General features: G+C 34.5%; 1 protein-coding gene across 3 annotated transcripts in view; it reads left to right on the forward strand.

The window, feature by feature from the left end:
- LOC143252083 (uncharacterized) overlaps nt 1-21,392 on the forward strand; it is a 47,624-nt gene that overhangs the window by 10,416 nt on the left and 15,816 nt on the right. The window contains exons 2-4 of one of the 3 annotated variants that reach the window (XM_076503698.1): nt 7,627-7,689; nt 11,659-11,784; nt 21,175-21,209. In XM_076503698.1, coding sequence (XP_076359813.1) covers nt 7,627-7,689; nt 11,659-11,784; nt 21,175-21,209 — 224 coding nt within the window. Of the gene's footprint in view, nt 1-7,626; nt 7,690-11,658; nt 11,785-14,086; nt 14,189-21,174; nt 21,210-21,392 lie in introns of those variants that run through there. The other 2 variants (XM_076503706.1, XM_076503714.1) reach the window with 2 other exon arrangements.

The following is a 21,392-nucleotide window of genomic DNA, read 5'->3' on the forward strand; positions in this document are numbered from 1 at the left end:
ATATTTGTAATTGGAATAGATAAAGTGTAATCACTTAAGTCGTAAGGAATTTAAAGAGGCACCTTAATGCACCGCTACTTTGTTTTTTAAATAATCACATAACTGATACAAGCTACTGCATAGAATAGGTGAAACATTGAAAGTCTGAAAAAATCAAGCTAGACAATATCCTGTTTACAAAGATATATATCAAGGTCAGCTCCACCAGGTTCTTGTCCTATAAGCCAGAGTCTGGTGCTAAAGGTTTTCATACCCTGTGTATGCCGTCCTTTCAACGGCAAGTGGGTAATAATGGCTTGGGTTTTAAATACATAAAAAAAAATCGGACGACAGTCGATTACTATTCCTACCATGTAAATTAATTGTTGTACAATACTGAATTAAAATACGACGTCCAAAGCTTGAAGAGACTAATAAACTAGTAAAATATTTCTTTAACAAGTAATTTAAGTAAATTATTACATATCAGCATATTTTACTGAAAGCGAACTAGTATCCTTCCCCGCAATTATAGCCAGCCGAAGTTCCAAAATATGCAATTCACATAACGAAATTTATAAACCTAGTCACTGTCAACTCTGTGTTAAACAAGTAAAATAATCGCCCCCTATAGACCTGTAGTAACCAGTGGGAAGCGATGCAAGATAATTATTTTTTGTTACTGTTCTAAACAACTACACGTACAGTCCCAGAGGGAAATCGAAAGTTTGAAGTCATCAAAACCTGTTTATTTTAGTTTATTTTGTTTTGTAAAACAACAAACGACATCAAGACTTTGTTAACAACGTGCAGTAAACAGTTAAACAGTACCTGTATATGAGGGTACAACTTCTTTCGTGGACTCTAAATACCAGTACCACCGTCTATGAAAAATATTAATTCATATATAAAAAAAGATTTGTTTTTTATGTTCACACTGGGTAACACTTAACACCACATAATTATAATTCTTATATAATCATTGGATTCATTGATAATTTTAAAGGTTAAATAATCTTCTGCGTGATATTATTTACATATATTTATACATATGTGAAATTAAAAAATTACATCCAAATGAAGCCAAATAAGCAAACAAAATCATAAGGAAGGACTGCGTTAAAACAGCAAATCCCAACCTCAGATTAATTATACTATATTGTATATGTATATATAACAAACCATTTCAGTATATGATATTTAAAAGGTTCTTGGTTTCCGTTAATAGCCGACCTTAACCCTTAAACAACGAGAATGCTGTAGGTAGCAGCATCAATTGATGATGGCTGCCGTTTAAGGGTTAACTTTTGTTTTACTAGAATGTTCTGGTTCGTTTTGTTTCATGATTATACTCTAGTAGTTTCTCGAGATGGAATAAAATATTTATACTTTACCTTTCTGATAGTGATGCTAATATATTCTGCAGCGTACTTTCATGGTGTTTTCAGATATTTATTTCACTCGGTATTGAGGTATGTTGTAGCCAATCTGTAGTTTAGTTTTTATTGATGTGTAATTCCACAGGTGACTTTTTTCATTTTAATAGTATATTTAATTATCGTTTCTAGGATATGACTTACCTCAGGCTTTTGTACCTGAATTTTTTTTTACATCACCATCCCATAGAATGTATCTGTGTAATTTACGTTGGTATGACAAATAAATGTTAAGGTCGTGAAGTAGTGACATCTGTATTATTTCTATGTCAAAAAACAAAGATAAAGATTTAGATGTATCTATTACAAATATTATGTCTATAAACTAGTATTTAATTGAAATTAAACAATACCCTAATATCTTAAATTTAAGTACCCTTTGGTTGAAGTAGACCGTAGAACTGACTGTTGCTTTCCTTTGTTTACTCCGATGCTGTGCCAAACGTGACGTAGAGGTTGACTTTCTCGGACTGTGAATCTGAGGATTCATGAATCACGATTGTTGCCACAAAAACGCGTTCCGCACTTAAATTACTGTTGGTGAGCTATAGGCATGATGATCACACAACATTATTTGATCGGTCAAGCGTAGCTCAAGAGTTGACGGTGGATGCTCTCGACTAGATGTCTTCCCTTTAGGCTATTAGTTCAAAATTTTGGACTGTTACGGACTGACAACCCTCGCATATGTGTGAGCGAACATTCTGAAACAAAGCTATGAAACTTACATTTATGAAAAGTTATCGTAATGTGTTCTTCATCAATGTGGAACAGTGTGAATAGTTTGAGAGTATCATAAGTTACATTTTCAACTCAAAAACACAAACAAACGAACATCATAGAGAAATAACATAATCCTGGTTTTGCATATATCTAGACCCAAGTTTAAAATTTCAAAATATTTTTTTGATTTACGATATGAAGAATTACTTACAAGTTTTGATACTATGGTTAACTTTGAGTGAACATTTCAACGTATAATCAGAATTGTACCGCATTTGAAGGTATTACAGATTTTCAATGCTTCTAGTTTACAGCATTTTATCAAATTGTTTTCATTGTGGTATCGTTTCATATCTCTCTGCTTTTCTTAGTTTATGTCTTTTATTCACTTATCTCTCTGTAACTCCGTTTGTGCTTTTTAAGGTTCCCGCTTTTTCTATATGATTATACAAGGTAATCCAAAATTGTTTTTTCCTCTTTTAGAATTTGGTAATTAAATAACTAAAGAAATACAACGATGTAATTTCAGCATCTTGTATCCCAACCAAAAGAGTTTTTATTGACGTTTTACCGCGTAAATTGGCAAACGTGCAAGAAAAGGCTCAATACAATGGATTAGTAAAGAGGTTCAGACACAACTTTAACTTAGACTTCTACCTTTAGGGTTATGTAAGAGACATCGTATATCGCACACCTAGAGCAAACATCACAGAGCTAAAAAAACAGGGTGACGGGCACCATCATTACTATAACCGTGTACATGTAGCAGCGAACATGAACTGAAGTCGAATGTCGTTACTAATGGTCACACGTAGAAGGCTACTAACTTGTCAATGAAAACTGCATGATTGTGTTTTTTCTGGTTACTTCATTATTAAATTCTGAAATAGAGAACATAATTTTGGTTTTTATTTATTACTTGTTCTCTGCTGCTTTGCTTACATATATTTAATATTTATAATCGTGAGAAGAAAGAAAATTCAGAACTTTCTTACTTAAGCCGTCAGATTTTGTACACTTAAAAAAAAGTGAAAACTTACGATCGGGCGAGATCCGAACACTTGATTCTGCTTATCAGACAGATGCATAATGAATATTAATTTTTAACCTGAACGGTACAATATACGAAACATAGATGAAATACCAGAAAAGAGACCTCGAAAGTTTCGGGATAGTTTTTTTAAAATTAATATTGAAGTATTAGCCATTGTAAAGGGAAGTAATTAGCAGCACCAGCTGCCACACAAGCTATATCTGGCTTTTCAGCCGAATAAGGAATTGGCCCTAAATTGTATATGTTGCTAACAGCTGAAAGTGTAAAACTTGTTCAGGAGCATACAACAGCTCGGGTCCTTTAATCTGTAACCTGTCACATAGATCATTAGTCTACACATGACCCCAATAGCCAAAGAATGCTTATCGTTTTCACATCATATTGTATGTTTGTTTTTTTGAATTTCGCGCAAAGCTACACGAGGGCTATCTGCGCTAGCCGTTTCTAATTTTGCAGTGTAAGACTAGAGGGAAGGCAGCTAGCCATCACCACCCGCCGCCAATTCTTGGGCTACTCTTTTACCAACGAATAGTGGGTTGACCGTCACATTATAACGCCCCACGGCTGAAAGGGCGAGCATTTTTGGTGTGACGAGGATTCGAACCTGCGACCCTCGGATTACGAGTCGAGAGTCTTAACCAACTGGTCATGCCAAGCCACCACATCATATTGAAAAGGGTGGAGACGTTTTGTTTAAATATGCATTGAAAATACATCATTGTTTGTCTTGTTTATACGTAAAGCAATAATGTTGATTAACTTAAGAATGTATTTAATTACATACTTAATACGTAGGTTTAAATTATGACTATCGATAACTTAATTTTTACATTTCTTGCTTTTTCTTTATCACTTTTATTCTGACTAGTTTTTGTCATTTTTAAGTTAATTTCGGTCTTATCTTTTTGTTGTTTCTCTTATTTCTCAGTATGTCTTTTCTTTTCTCCTTAGAAACGTAAACTGTTTGTCAATTTATTGAAAAAAAACCGGTTAATACTGTTGTATAACTTACTTATGATTACATTTCAATCTGAAATTACATGAAATTAAGAAAGTAGCTAGAAACTTAACAGACACAGCTTTGTTTAGGCGTTAGTTAGTATATCTAATTTTTGCCCAAACATGTGGTTATCTTGGCTTTCAGAGTTATCGATTGTCTCACTCTGTTATCTAGTTGTTATTGTGCATACTCCTACATTAGGAAACATTTAACCAATGGATGTACATAATGTACCAAATATCTATGGAAACTATGCTGTATAAGAAACAGGACCGTCAGTAATGTAATTTGACAATCACAAAGTGAATCAAGATTAACAGCCTATCATAAAGTAAAATAAATGAAAATACAGTTTAACTTTTGTTTAACGTTTTTATATTTTTCTTTATGATGAATATTATAATTTATCCGTATGTAAACAAGGCACATTTGGAATAGTTTGATTTATGATTCCCGCAAATTTTTACGGCCATCGAGAATTATTTTGTTTTGTTTTGAATTTCGCACAAAGTTAGGAAACGTTAGGAATAGGAAAAATGAGATTCTAAGATATGCATCTTGATGTGAAAGCTTCGTGTTTTGTAGATCAGCTTTTCTCGATGGCTTGAGGTGCCCCCCGCTAGTACAGCGGTATATCTCCGGATTTACAACGCTAACATCAGGGGTTCGATTCCCCTCGGTGGGCTCAGCAGATAGCCTGATGTGGCTTTCCTCTGAGAAAACACAATTAAATTACTTATTTGGCCCGGCATGGCCTAGCGCGTTAAGGCGTGCGCTTCGTAATCTGAGGGTCGCGGGTTCGCGCCCGAGTCGCGCCAAACATGCTCGCCCTTCCAGCCATGGAGGCGTTATAAAGTTAAGATCAATCCCACTATTCGTTGGTAAAAGAGTAGTCCAATAGTTGGCGGTGGTGGTGATGACTAGCTGCCTTCCCTCTAGTCTTACACTGCTAAATTAGGGACGGCTAGCACAGATAGCCCTCGAGTAGCTTTGTGCGAAATTCCAAAAACCAAACCAGGTATTTGATTTTGACTTACACTGACATGAGAAGAGATTGTCTACACCCGAAACGTCATTGGGAACTAAATTGTTTCTGTTTGTTTTGTTGTTTACTGTGGTTTTTTTTATTTCATTCTGTTTCTTAAATACTGCTATAAAAGAGTTTCAAACTACGAGATTATTACCTCAGTCTTATATGGATCGAGTTTCTACGCTTTTATTTTCAAAAGTACTTATAATTTTTAAAGGTCCGTACACTAACTACTAAACTTTCAAACTGGTGAACTTATTACACATCTTTATAATACATCATTATAATACTTATAATAAGTATTACTAAATGCAATCTCTTGATTGCTTAGCATAAGTATTGTGGTATTCTCCCGATAGTAGCAAATTGAAGTTCTGAAGAACTGTTGTACTAGCTTTTCCTTCTTACCATATGCAACTCTGATACTATTAACAGAACTGAAAGGTATAGATGTATGTCAATGCTATATCTCGGAAGAACAAAACTATGAAAGGGTGGAGTTACTTAAACAAAAACGAAACATGTACAACCCCATAGTTTGGATATCTGAAGTATTTCACAGTCTTTCACCCGGAACACATCTGCATTTTCATGGCCCAAAGCCTGCATGAGTCATGAAGAACAAACACTTAGTTGCCACAGAAATAATGCACCTGCTATTTCTCAGATCTTTATCATTAATGACGTCATGCTATTCTATCAGAACATACTGTATATTCAATAAACAGTAATGGGAAATTGACACCTTTACAAGTTAGGGGTCGTGGATGCAGAATTGTAAACGTGTGGAAGTCTAGAATACCTGAAAAAAAAACCACACATATCTTCAATTGAAAGAATATGGCTTTGTATTATTCTTTGAAACAATTTACAATCCCTAATAATATTTTTGAATCGCCGTTACAAGTCTAATAGCATTCATCTTTTTAAAGCATTTTTTTTGGGGAATTTCGCATAAAGCTACTCGAGGGCTATCTGTGCTAGCCGTCCCTAATTTAGCAGTGTAAGACTAGAGGGAAGGCAGCTAGTCATCACCACCCACCGCCAACTCTTGGGCTACTCTTTTACCAACGAATAGTGGGATTGACTGTCACATTATACACCCCCACGGCTGGGAGGGCGAGCATGTTTAGCGCGACGCGGGCGCGAACTCGCGACCCTCGGATTACGAGTCGCACGCCTTACGCACTTGGCCATGCCAGGCCTTTTTAAAGCAAAATATATAAATAATAGTTATAAAGTTACAGAAACTCTGCTTATTTGTTTAATTCTTGGGGTTCCTTGGCTGAATATTCCACTCAAACTTTCAGCTTTTAACATTAACATTTATAAGGAGTACCCTTTTTGTGGTTTTCCCTAATATAAAACAAAATTGTTTAACGCTGAATTTCTTCTACCAAACCTATTACAAAAAAACAAACAGTACAATAATTAAACATAAGATAATGATTGAAAAAGATTTGATACAACACTGTACAGCCATTAAAATAGTAATTTTAGTTATACAATTATTATAACTTGGCGTGACTATACACACGTAACAAAAGTGTTTGTGTAATAGTTACACATAATTAATTCTCAAACAGGTAAGTCGTTGAGAAAAACAACTCGCCTCCTTTCACTCCCTTTATGTTGAAATATGCTAATACTATTCGTGGTATTCCTGTTTGGATAAAAATAAACATATATTATCCCTAAATATCAAGAATATCAAATTAGCAGCTGTATGTTATGTAAATTATTCACGTGAGAAGCTAAGCTATTGATTCTTATCACTTCTGTTCTTTCCCTGACACTCATTAATCATTCAGCTCCAGTAAACTGAATCAGAACTTCGGAAGCCATAACTGAGTTTCGGAATCCTCATGATATTGAGCAAACATGCTAAAGCCAAATAAATGCCAAACAATTAGCAGTGTGTATTTTTGTTCTACATTTTTGTTTTGTTTTGAGTCCAGCCTGAACTGTAACACATCTACACTTTAATTTCCACATACATCTGATAATTTAACAAAACATTGCAACATGTTCGTTGTTTTGTCGTAATACTCTTATGGGTGTATTGATTTACATTTTAGTTCTGTCTGCCAATTACTCTATCGGTCTGGAGTAAAACAAACAACAACACAGAATAATTAAAACATCAACAAATTTTTTGAAATGCGTATTTGAAATATGTGTATTTTGAAAATCGTTCAACAAAAGGAAACACTATTTTTAGGTTGTTCTTCTCTTAAATGTTAACATGAACAAAACTATCGTGTATTTCTTACAAACATTTATACATGCACGTATATCTCATATATTTCTCCTCATGAGACTAATTTCGAACAATACTTGTGGCAAATCTACCAGTTTCTAACATTATAAACAAGATGAATCATTGTATATTTTATCCTTATAGAATTACAAGAAACAAAACATCAGCCGAGCTCAAGAGACATAGAACAAAAAGAAAAGAAGGAAGGTATATGTCGCATTTTCTGTAACATTCAAATCTCTGGGTTATGTAGAAATATAAGCTGTTTCCTAGGTTATCGTATCATTTTAATGTGTTCAGCAGACAGTTCCCTGAGTTTCCAGTCTGGTGCACAATACAACAGGAAGAACAGTCATAAACGTCCACTCTTGGCAATACATCTTATTTGCCAGCCAGGTCAGAATATCTATAAGAGGTCAACTGACCTATAGAAATTAAGAATGCAAGTAGGGCCAAACTACTTCACCAGTTTGTCAAGTAGTGTCACCTACATGTTTGGAGATAAGGTTACTTTACAGTTATCACAGAAGGTTATTATTTTAAACCACAGTACAGATTGTACACTAGAATATATAAGGCACGAGTAAACAGAATTATATCATATCAAAAATTCTTAAACTGTAGTTGTCTAAGCATTATGTATACTTCTTAAATTGTTCTTACACAACAAGATATCTAAACTATGAATCAGAGTAAATGTGGTCATCCAGACATTATGTATACTTCTGAAATTGTGTTTACACAACAAGATATCTAAACTATGAATCAGAGTAAATGTGGTTGCCTAGGTATTATGTATACTTCTTATATTGTTCTTACATAACAAGATATCTAAGTTATGAATCAGAGTAAATGTGGTTGCCTAGGTATTATGTATACTTCTTATATTGTTCTTACATAACAAGATATCTAAGTTATGAATCAGAGTAAATGTGGCCATCCAGGCATTATGTATACTTCTGAAATTGTGTTTACACAACAAGATATCTAAACTATGAATCAGAGTAAATGTGGTTGCCTAGGTATTATGTATACTTCTTATATTGTTCTTACATAACAAGATATCTAAGTTATGAATCAGAGTAAATGTGGCCATCCAGGCATTATGTATACTTCTGAAATTGTGTTTACACAACAAGATATCTAAACTATGAATCAGAGTAAATGTGGTTGCCTAGGTATTATGTATACTTCTTATATTGTTCTTACATTACAAGATATCTAAGTTATGAATCAGAGTAAACGTGGTTATCTAGACATTACCTTTGCTTCATGTAGCCTTGTCGACAGTTTATTCTTTGGCGCAATTCGATCTTCTTTAACGTGAAAGCTCTTGGAAACCCATAATAAATGTTGTAAAAAGTGAACAAAAACAATTAACAGCATTTCCATAGATATTATCATATATCATAGATTTACCTTGACATTATCATACATTTCTCACGAGTAAATTCTCTTTGTACAACAACTTCGAAGGCCAAGCACCTGTGAAAAATTACTCTTAGCTGTCTACGTACACCGACATACAAGTACAGTTGCAGACGTGCTGTCGTTTTTAGTATATATTTTAATAGAATCAACAATCATTTAATAGAATATTAAATGAATATCACAATTTTTTTTACTTATCTCAATGTCTCTTTTTTTTCTCTCCTGGTTACAGCATCTTAGATCATCGGTTTAACTTAATGTTCACGTTGCATAAGTTCAATACATTAAAGTTCTTTCACTTAACTTTCTGCTTGGTTTATAAAATTAAACTGATTTAAGTCGTTGATGTTCAGCCTCTGTATCTCTGACATTATTGTGGATTCAAGTGGTCATTCTTGTCTAATTTCTCGTCACTGAAGAGTTAATCAAAAACTCCAAACGTAAATGATCGTAACATAAAATGTTAGTCCTATATTGAACATAAAATGTTAGTCCTATATTGAACATAAAACGTTAGTCCTATATCGTAACATAAAATGTTAGTCCTATATCGTAACATAAAATCCATATTTCGTATGTGATTGATTAGATACACTCAATAACAGTAACAGATTGAGCTCTAGTTTGATTGCTGTTAAACTCAAATCCGCACAATGGGCTACCTGTGTCCTGCCTACAACGGGTATTCAAATTTTAATTTTAGTATCCTAAAGCACGCCGCTGAACCACTGGGGCAACTACTCGCAAGGAAAATTGTGTATTTAAAAGGTGTTTTAGAAATTGCACACATTTCAAAATAAGTAATAAAACATCAAAGAGAGTTCTTTTCATGTTCCATACAAAAATTAGCGATTGATAAAAAAAAAATTATTTGTGTAGGCTGAAGAAACAGAGACCTTTTAGAAGAAGTGATACTGTAGGAGATAATAGTAACATCTGCCGTACGATATGAAGAACTCTCTCCAATGCTTCACTATCTAACTATACTTTATAGTGATGGCTTGTTAGTGTAATGATAAATAGAAGACTAGAAATATTGTAACTGAAGGTACCAGTTGACTTGGAACAGCTACATACTCTTACCTAAATGAGAAATAAACTCTCTCGGAGTATGTTTAGAAAGGTCGAGAAATCCAATGACGTATAAGTAAACCTCCAAGTAACATGTAATCACCGATGTTTTACTGCAAGCTATAGATACATTTACCTATCATATCAACGAGTTTTATAATTCTCTGTAGTTTAATTGAAAAACTTTGAAACCTATAACGACTTCTTGCTTATGGTAAGATGACATCTTATGCGTTATAAAATGAAGGAGACCACTTGGTTTTGTTTGTGTTTATTAACCCTTACTTTGTTACAGAAACATTATAATAATTATTATTAACATTTCATTTGTACATGAACACAAAAGTCTCACAAACATCTCACTAATATTGTCAGCATTTAGCCTGGTCAGTGAAACTTTACCTGTCATACTGAGGACAATATAAGGTTTGTAAACATGGCTAGTTACAGTAATAATCCGAAAGTAATAAAAGGTTAAAATAACAAAAAAACATTCAGAAAAGCCCATTTCTCTTATTGGAGAACCTGGTCTCTGTAATTATAATCCACACATTGGATTGCACTAAGATTACTCCATATTACAATACTTACCTTCGTTCAAAAGAATGTGGTCTATGCATTTACAATCAACACATTGGATTACACTAATATTATCACTCCACACAAAACAATATTTGTTGTACGTTACACTGATTTTACTGAAATACAGCATGGGAAAAAATATATGTTTAGTTTTACTATAGTTTGATAACGTTTACCTCAAAACGAAGCCTTATTTAAGCTAAAATCTAGAATGATATACTTTGATGGCACAGATATGATATTCATAATATGTATCATCCTATGATGTGATTCTATAAGAGTATTTATGTTATCGATCAGAGCTCCCGAGCGAAAGTAAATAAGAGTCTATAATAATATGTCAACACACTATATCTTTTATATCCAGTGCTATTGAAGCCTTTTGTCCAATACCGGTGCTTTTCAGGCAGACTGGGATACGACAGATATGGTAGTGGTCTTCTTGACTTCTGTTTCTATTGGTTAATCGTTTGCTAACTACTATTAAAGGGTGAAATTGATTAAATTAGTACGGTCCGGCCTGGCCAAGTGGTTAAGGTGCTCGGCTCGTAATCTGAAGGTCGCGGGTTCGAATTCGCATCACACCAAACATGCTCGCCCTTTCAGCCGTGGGGGTGTTATAATGTGAAGGTCAATCCCACTATTCGTTGGTAAAAGAGTAGCCCCAGCGTTGACGGTGTGTGGTTACGACGAGATGCCTCCCATCTCGTCTTAATCTGCTAAAATAGGGACGGCTAGTGCAGATAGGCCTCGTATAGCTTCGTATGAAATTCGAACCAATTAAATTGGTGAAGTGTAGTTTTTAATTTTATTATTGTTTATGTCACATTACACAACTAGGAGAAGGGTGTTTCAATATTGTAATTCATCTGTTTATTAGTTTTACCACCGTTTACTGTTAATAATTATATTATTGAGTTAACTTGCTCATTATTAATATTATATTTGTATTGCTGTGTATTTTCTGAATATTGGATGGTTAAAGATTTATAATACAGAATGTAAGAAAGAAACATAGTTTTGTGCTCTTGTTTAATACAGAACTTTTTCAGCCCAGATATGAACGATTTTTATGGCCTATTGTATTTCCAGTTGATGTACTCAACTCACAATCTCTTGGCATGCGAGAGCAAATGCAAGGTGGAACTGGCAAATACGCCTTTGATAACCCGTACTTTCGACATGACGAAATCAAAGGAATGACACGGGGATTAAAAGGTAAAACAAAAGTTGTACTTTTTATTCTAAAAAAAAAATAAATTCTTTTATGACGTTTTCTTGTCACGCATTTGAAACAAGTACAAACTTAATGCTGCTTGTAGAGTAGAAAAACTTGTGAATTTTGTTTAGTAACACTAAATACAAAGGTATAAGGCTTATACTATAAGCTAAAGTACATACAATTTAGGATTTTTGTATTAAAAGATTACTTTACAATCAAAATACAAAAGGTAAGCCGCGTTTAGTTGTTGTCTTCTTAGAACAGCGACAGTTATATAGCTATAACCACTTTTGTATTGCAACGGTAAAAACTTAATACATCTACGCTTGGCTTCGTTTGCATACTTAAATAATGTTTCTAGTGCAAAATAGTCTCACATTATTTTTATGCAGCGTTTTGCAAGTGACGTATGTAAAAGGCGAATAACAACTAGCTAAAGGATACTAAGGAAATGATCCTCATAGTACTTAAGAAATTATTGACGAATAATGCTCTGTAAAATCCCTCTAGCGGTTTAGAAGAAAATTAGAAGTTCATTGAAACAAGAATTTCAGTTTAGATGGGTAGAATTAAATGTCAGGTCACTTCACAATGAGCTACTTTGTGTGGTTTGGTTTGGATTTCCCGGAAAGCTACATGAGGACTATCTGCGCTAGCCGTCTCTAATTTAGCAGTGTAAGACTAGAACAAAGGCAGTCATCACAACCCACCGCCAACTCTTGGGCTACTCTTTTATCAACGAATTGTGGGATTGACTGTCACTTTATCACGCCTCAATAGATGAAGGGGCGAACATGTTTGGTGTGACGGGGATTGGAACTCGCGACCCTCAGGTTACGAGTCGAGTGCCTTAACCACCAGGCCTAATGTATCTGTAACGTATTTAACGTTTTGTACTTGTGTTCGATACACTTTTGTTATTAAAGGCCGTAAAGAGTTTTCAACCTTGTGTGCCCGGTTGTTGTTCTGAGATTATCAGGTTTATGCCCCGTTACTGCCGAAAGGAAAATTTGCTCTCCGCTCTTTGGGACCGTGCAATCTTTATAAGAAAGAAGAATAAACTCCACCACCCGATTAGAATATATAACCCCACTCCAGTGGCACAGCGGTACTTTTATGGACTTATAACGCTAGAAACCGGCTTTCTATACTCACGGCGGGCAGAGCACAAATAGCCCTTTGTGTAACTTTGTGCTTAACTAAAAACAAATATAATATATAGCTCACAAATTGGGGCTCGTTCGTGTTGACAAGCTGTCTTTCTTCTACTCTATTACTTGAAATTTACTTTGTACATATAAATAAAGGTTAGAGACATAGCAGGATGTTCTTAATTAAACTTATGGTAAAAGGTTAAAACTCGCATAATGTGTAAAATAATTTCTGTCCTGAGGTCTTTTACTTTCTTCGCTTCATAAATACTATGTTTGTTTGTTTTGTTTTGAATTTCGCGCAAAGCTACACGAGGGTTATCTGCGCTAGCCATCTCTAATTATCAGTGTAAGACTAGAGGGAAGACAGCTAGTCTTCACCATTTCCTGCCAACGATTAGTGGGATTGACTATAACATTATAACGCCCACACGGCTGAAAGGGCGAGAATTTTTGGTGTGACGGAGTTTCGATCCCGTCATCCTCGGGTTGCGAGTCGAGCGCCGTAACCATGGGGCACAGAATGATCAAAGTAACCTTGAAATCAAGCATTAAATAACTATATTTGTCTTGTGTTCGTTTTCCCAAGAAACTTGTTTCTTGAACGTCTGATTCATTTAGCTTTAGGCAGTTTTCCGCGGCTCTAAACTAATAGGTTTTATTTTTGCTGACACATTGTTAGATATACAAGTCTGTCTGCTTCTCCTTGGACCTAACCATTAGCAAACTGGAAGAACAACAAATGAGTAAAACTAACATGCGTAGAAACACAAATCATGAACCACCTTGATTTAGAAGTTAAATTTAATTTAAAAAAAATAGAGACAGGCAAAACAGGAAATTCCAGATATTGTGCTGTTATAATTTTGAATCCGATACCTTAAAATGTTAAATAATACTCAAAACAAAAACTCTGCATGGTTTATTTAATAAGAACAGAGGAAAACTCGTTTTTCACGTACGAGGCATTTTTTTAGCTCTTATATTTTGTATTTTAATTCACAATTTATAAATTGTACTGACAATGCTATGTATTCAGATTAATTAAAACTGTTAAGTGATTACTGTCATTGACGTTAGGTGTTTTCGGGTTTTTCTTTCTATAGACCAGGAAGAGTCAGGCTCGCTTGGATCTCTTCCTTCGACGTTAGGTGCTCTCTTTCGCGAGATTTGGGTGATCGTATGTAACCTGTAAGGTCAGGTGCTCTTTGACCTCTTCCTCCTTTCTTGGCTTTCATGATCATGCAGCGTAGGTTGATATGGCTACTTTAGGGTCAGAGTGGTCTGAGTTTATTCTGACCCTTTTATATACTAAAATATACTAAATATACTAGTTTCGTATATTTATCGATATTATTTGCCCTATCAATAGGAAGTCTAGTTTCATGGTGACCTCTTTTTCTTTCTCCTTCTTATATATATGCATATATTAATTATTATTATTTTTTATTTTAATTTACTTTTGTATTTAAAATATATGTTGATTGGGGAGAGATGTTTAGGACTATCTTCATCATGTATGCAGTACCTATATAGCTCGCATAATAATTAATTTTTCATCCAATTTTTTTATCAAAATAAGTTATTGTACTGCGTAGGAGTCTATCTATTATCGTTGGTATGTTTGAATATTTGTGTATGAGTTTAGATGACGTTGTTCTGAGAACTCTGTATGTTGTTGTGAGGAGTGTGTTTTGGATTGTTTGTTGCTTGGTTTTGATTATTTTGTCACTTACAGTAATTCAAGTTGGAGCTGCATAGTCGATTACTGGTCTAATGTATGTTTTGTACATTTTTAGTATATTGTCTGTTGATGCTTCACTGTACTTGCCAGTTAGATTCTTAAGATAGTTTGTTCTTCCCCAGATTTTACTTTTAATTTCATTTAAATAATTAATCCATGTTAATTTTGAGTCATAGGTTAGACCGAGAAATTTTGACGATGTGGCAGTTTGAAATAGTGTTCCATTCATATATATTTCCAGTTGTACTTTTTTGTGCTTTGTCAGTTTGGTAAGTACGATTAGTTGTGTTTTTGCTGTATTTATTTTTATTCTACATTTTTGGCAGTATTCACGTATTCTATGTAATTGTGGTTGTAAGTTTGTGCCTGTTATTGCTGATGTTGGAGTACTTTTCCAGACTGCCACATCATCAGCGAGCTGTGAGAAGAATTCGTGATTAGGATCTTTCAGTGGCATATTGTTTACATACATGATGAAGAGTATAGGGCTAACCACCCTCCCTGACGGACACCTGTTTCTGGAGTGAAGTACTCAGAAAAGGTTCCCTCATTTATTCTACATTTTCTGTTTTCCAAAAAGTTAGATAACCAACGAATAGTTCCACGCGGTAGTCTCATTTCATGCATTCGGCGACAGTGCATTGTTTTTTATTAAAGCTATCTATTATCTTTTCAGTTAGTCTGACTAAGTGGTCAGTTGTTTGTCTAAATTTTCTGAAGCTATTTTGTTCTTCAGGCAATTTAGAGGTTATTTCCAAGTATGTGGAGAGTCTATTACTAATTATGCTTTCTAAAATTTTGTCTACACAGCTGGTCAGGCTGATTGGTCGGTAGCTATTAGGTTTATTGGCTGGCTTTCCTTCCTTATGGAACATTAATATATTAGCATGCTTTCAAGAAACTGGTGTGCATATAGAGGATAGTGATAAGTTGAAAAGTGCTTTTAAGTGGTCAAACAACTTCGGAGTGCTCTTTTTGAGGAGGATGACTTGTATCTCATCTTCACCCGGAGATTTGTTTTTTTGTGTTTTTTATTGCTTCACAAGTTCATGTATAGATATATCTTTAACTTTAGGTGCGTAGAGTTATGTTTGTTTGTTTGAAGTTCGCGCAAAGCTACATTAGAGCTGTCTGAGCTAGCCCTTCCTAATTTAATAGCAAAAGACAAGAGGGAAGGCAGATAGTCATCACCACCCCACCGCCAATTCTTAGGCTACTTACTCTTTTACCAAAGAATAATGGGATTGACTGAAACTGTATAACGCCCTCACGGCTGACAGGGTGAGAATGTTTAGTGAGGCAGGGATACGATTTCTTGACCTTTAGATTACGAGTCAAGCATCCTAACAACATGTATGTAGACTTCTGAACGAATCTGATAGTCCTGTTTTAACGATTACAAAGTTAAACCTATTCCATAATACGTGATACTTACCAAACACCACCAGTATGTTACATATTATAATAAATCTCTGATGGATCTCCGATTTTTTATGTAACGTACACTACGTATCAAGGTTTCGGATATCTCGAAATTCAGTTTCAATTTAGAAATTAATTGAATATCAATGTGTATCAAATTTATGATATTTGCCAACAAGACTGATTCACATAATATTCTTTCTTAACACAAATATATTTTAATATACAAGATCAACACAATTTATAATAATGGTTATTACAAATAATTATTCATATACAGACATTTTGCACTTTCACAAACGATATTCAGTCTTATATCTGGTATGGAACTGAATATTTTAACAATAGTCCAAGTCTACGAAGCGCAAATTACTTTAGGCTGATCCATAGATGGACTTCGCTTGACGGAAACGATAAGCTAGCTCTGTTTTCACACTAAGATGTTTTTTTTCATCTGAAGTTATGCGATAACTGAGTAGAAATACTGACGTCTGAAGTTGAACGGTTCATAATGTTCGAACTCCGTAAACATTCCTGGTCAAATATCCGTAGTTTTCCGATTAATAAGCGTTAATCACGATTATAGCTTCCTAGACTTCTAGCACGCTGGCTGTAGCGACCAAACTATTCTACTACTGCCTTTTGGCACGTCTTGCGATAGCTAAATTGTATATACTTAATAGACAAGGTTCTGGAAAGTTAAAATAATATTCTTAGATAGGCTAGTACTTTCATAAAACACATATAGTTTATTCTTGCATTCGAAAATCTTGCACAAATTTAGAGAACAGGCGGCACTTGCGCAATACACATTACATGCATTACACTGAAACCAACATAGATATCAATATAAGTGTATAACAGTAGAAACGTTACACCTATCTCCTTAGATAAATTACATATATATATATATATATATATACTTGTTTGTTTTTGAACTTCGCGAAAAGCTACACAAGGGTTATCTGCGCTAGCCGTCCCTAATTTTGCAGTGTAAGACTAGTAGGAAGGCAGCTAGTCATCACCATCCACCGCCATCTCTTGAGCTACTCTTCTACCAACGAATAGTGGAATTGACCGTCACATTATAACGCCTCCACGGCTGAAAGGGCGAGCATGTTTGGTGCGACGGGGATTCAAACCCGCAACCCTCAGATTACGAGTCGAACGCCTTAACCCACCTGGCTATGCCAGGCTGGCAGCTAGTCATTATCACCCACTGCCAACTCTTTTAACTGCTCCTTTGCCAACGAATAGTAGGATTGACTGTCACATTATAATGTCCCAAGGTTGGGACGGCGAGCGTGTTTGGTGTGACGGTAATTCGATCTCGCGACCTTGAGATTACGAGTCGAGCGCCTTCATGCTGGGCCTTATATACATACATTGATCAATACATTAAATACAATACATTCTCAAAGTATTACACAATTTCAAAAACTTTGACAGTACATAACCCAATCAAAACAAGTAACCTAATGCTTGTATTATTTTATAGCACATGAAAGTGTTTAAACACAAATGTTATCGTTTTGGCTTAATACAATCAATAAGCACACGACGTGTTCTACAAAAGCTGGCATAGATTTCAAAGAAGCAACAGGAATTTTCTAATTGGGTTTGTCGACAGGTGTGATAACATTTACAAAATTGAGAAACATCTTGTCTAATTTTTGGCCAAAAGATTTGTCTCATAATTTTGTCACGTGTCTTGTTGACTTCTAAATGACCTCCCATTTGGAATAACAATTTGATAAACAAAAGCTCAGCCCTCTGAAGCTGGTACATTTGGTGGTCTACATTTTCTCATAAACATAACATTTTTGTAAAAAAGAGTAACTATTTGGAATTTTTCCAACATTACAAACTGTTTAACTTCAGGGAATTAACTTAACATGTTAGTATTTCTACAGGGACATTAGATATTTTCCTCGGAAAAAAGTGACCTAGTAAACCGCGTGAAGCCAGCGAGAAATAGAGCTAGCTCGCTTTCCCCAAGAGAAGTATAACTTTGTATCAACATAGAATTAATTCGCTATCCGTGAGTCGTCGATAAAAGATTCTGTTCCAGACCAAATAGAGTACTCGATATGGTTTGTAAAACATTTACGTATAAACTATTATTGTTATATATAAATTTTATTGTTGTTTGCATGTTAAAATATATTTGTGTTAAGAAAGAAAAATGTGTGTATCAGTCTTCTTGGCAATTATTATAAATTTGATACATATTGCAATTAACTTTTAATTGAAATTAAGATTCCCAGCTAGCTGAAATCGTATTACGTAATGTACGTATGCACGTAACATAATAAATCGGAGATTCGTCAGGGATAAGTTATAATACGTAACATAAAAGACACCAGACTTAGCGTTTTGTTCAAAATACTAGTATCGGAAACAATCACTAAAACTCAACAGGGTGACGGTACTCTAATTGTATATAAAAAAAAAAATGAAGAAATTCTCACACAAAACCCTAGCACATTATCTGTCTGAGATGGGGCTCTAAAGGATTATATTGGGTTGAGGAATAATTCGTGAGCGTTTTTTCAAGTTAAAAAAATATATTCATAAATGAAACGCTTTCGCAAAATATTTCATGTCATTTGGTAGATAATTTTTTGCTCTAATAGATGGTGTGTTTGATTTTCATATGTCTTTAATTTTTGCTTTCATTTTCAGCTCATTAAATGGAATGTCAAGTGGACAAAATCGAGCATTTTCGACACCATCTGCTTTTCGTATTTAATTTCTTGCAATTTCGTTTAAAACAATGCATACTATATACCCAGGTATTACATGAAATAAAGTTTCATAATAAATGTTTTGGGTGTAATGTGTTCATGCATTGAAGTATTGTATAGTCTTGCATGTAATGCTTGAATGAAATTATTTAAAAACGCTCACGAATTATTCCTCAACCTAATAGATCCAAGGCGCAAAAGCACATTTCCATTTGCAATATTTAAGACTACTGACTCCCACCTCTCCCTTACGTACATGTTGACGTCATGCCCTTGCCCTTCTTTCATTTTTGCACAGATTAACGAAGGCTATAAAACTCCCACCCCTCACATTTCTCGTCTAATTAGAACAGTGGTTCCCAACCAGGGGTGCTCGCACCCCTTGGGGATGCGAGATAGCGTTCCAGGGGGTGTAAGATAACATTTATAAAAATTTGTTTTGGCCACCTTCACCTTTATTCTTAAATAAATAATTACTGTGAGGGGTGCGGGGCATAAAAAAGGTTGGGAACCACTGAATTAGAAGGATGTTTCGTATGATCATGCTTGATTTTTGACTTTTGTCTCAAATTTTCATGTTTTTAAAACATTTGAAGGACACCACATATTTCAGCTTCGACTGTAAGAGTTTTTAGATATATATAAACAAATTAAAAAGATAAATGTTTCAGGTTTAACCTCGGCAAACTTTCTCCTTTATTTAGAAATGCTGTTCGTGGCCTAACGAATAGCGGGCCGCATCTCGATCTGAAGATCCCTATTCGTTTACTATTGCCGCAAAATACTAATAATATCGTAGGTAAGGGAGCCCATGAGATAGGGCTGGATATTATTTACCAGCTGTCTCCCCTCTAGTCTGTCAGCTCAAAGTTAGGGACAGCTAGTGTTTGTGATATCATAAATATTTTCCTCATTGCTCAAATTTAAAATAATGGAAAAGGTTTGTGAAAATCCAATAACATTTTGCCTCATGTTAGATAACATGTTTGTTTATAAATGTTGTAGCAATTACCATAGATAAAATAAAATTTAAAAAAACTGTACATTCTTTAGTGATTTAATTTCATTGGCTGATCCCATTCCAATGATTTAACTGGGGCTGCTGAAGCTGAGATAGAACGAACCAACAGTCCACAGCTACACTAACCGTAGGCCACACCCATTTGAAGCGTTTCCGTATTAAACTCTACAGAACAGTACAATTATAAAATTAGAAGATCAACAACTAGCTGGAAAGATATACCGTTCGAAATATTTTTCATTCGATGTAATGAACTAAATGTAATGTACTAAAGATTGTGATAAAACAATGCTCACACCTAGCACTGATAACTGTGCTGTTAGTGAAAGTGTGAATCATAGCTTTGTTTATTTCACGAAACGTCTGCAGGTATAGTAGCAAAGAATAGTCACTTCAAAGACAATGTTGTTAATCACACAAATTTAACCATACAGATTGTTCATAAAGTACTATTATATGTTAAATTAATCAATCTCCACGAGTAGTAAACTGTACCTTTATACATTCCGTTTCTTTCTTCAAAATAAAAACTAAAGTGCATGTTTTTACCTAAGTTAGTTTAAGTTGCTGAAACAAATCTTCAGTAAAAACATAAGCCTTCGGGCTCTGTTTATAATACCAAAAATAACCAAACCGTGACAAGCAATTAAAGACTATGTGTCAGCAGTTATTTTAAACTAAGTAGTTTTATGCTTAAGAATCATATTCTGATATTATTTTTTTAATCTGAGCTGGGTACGGCCCAGTAATTAGGGTGCTGGACTGTAGAGTTGAAATTCAATAATTCATGTTTCCTACCGCCAAATAGTCCTCCGCTGGACAGCGATAAGTCTGTGTATTTAAAACGCTAAAATCATGGGTTCGATTCCACTCGGTAGAAACAGCAGATAACCAGATATAGCTATGCTATAAGAAAAACACACAAACACACGCCCTCAAATAAATATACATTTACTTTCAGTTGGGGTATTACAAGAGTGACAGTCAACTCACTCTTTGGCCATGCAAGAGTAGCTGTCTTCCCACTAGTTTATCATTCCATAATTAGGAGTGACCTAATATACACGTTTTAGTGTATATTTGTGCAAATTCAACAAAACATTTTTTTTTATCCGTTAAATTATAATCATATATTCCTGAGTGTGTATGTAATGTTTCAGATTTTGGAGTTGTGTTAATAAATATATAAAAGTTTAACCCAACGAAACGGAGAAATAAAGTATAATGAACTGTAACAAGGATTTACACGACATTTTATAAATATGGTGATTTTTATATATATATATATTTTTCTTTTTCAGCTGGGTCGGTGTTTGATGAAGTTTATACTAACAAGGTTAGTAAAACTGGATATGTACAAAAGAGCTCTATAATATTTTCTCAGCTGACTAAGGGTATATATAACTTTATTAAATATGTAGCCTCTATATTCCTGTTGCTAGCAGTCAGCAATATTATTACAAAATTCGGTTGTGTCGCGCAAGTGTTTTGACTTATTATTAACAATGTTTTAGTAAAT

The sequence above is a fragment of the Tachypleus tridentatus genome, chromosome 1 (genome assembly GCF_004210375.1).
Source record: "Tachypleus tridentatus isolate NWPU-2018 chromosome 1, ASM421037v1, whole genome shotgun sequence".
Classification (NCBI taxonomy): domain Eukaryota; kingdom Metazoa; phylum Arthropoda; class Merostomata; order Xiphosura; family Limulidae; genus Tachypleus; species Tachypleus tridentatus.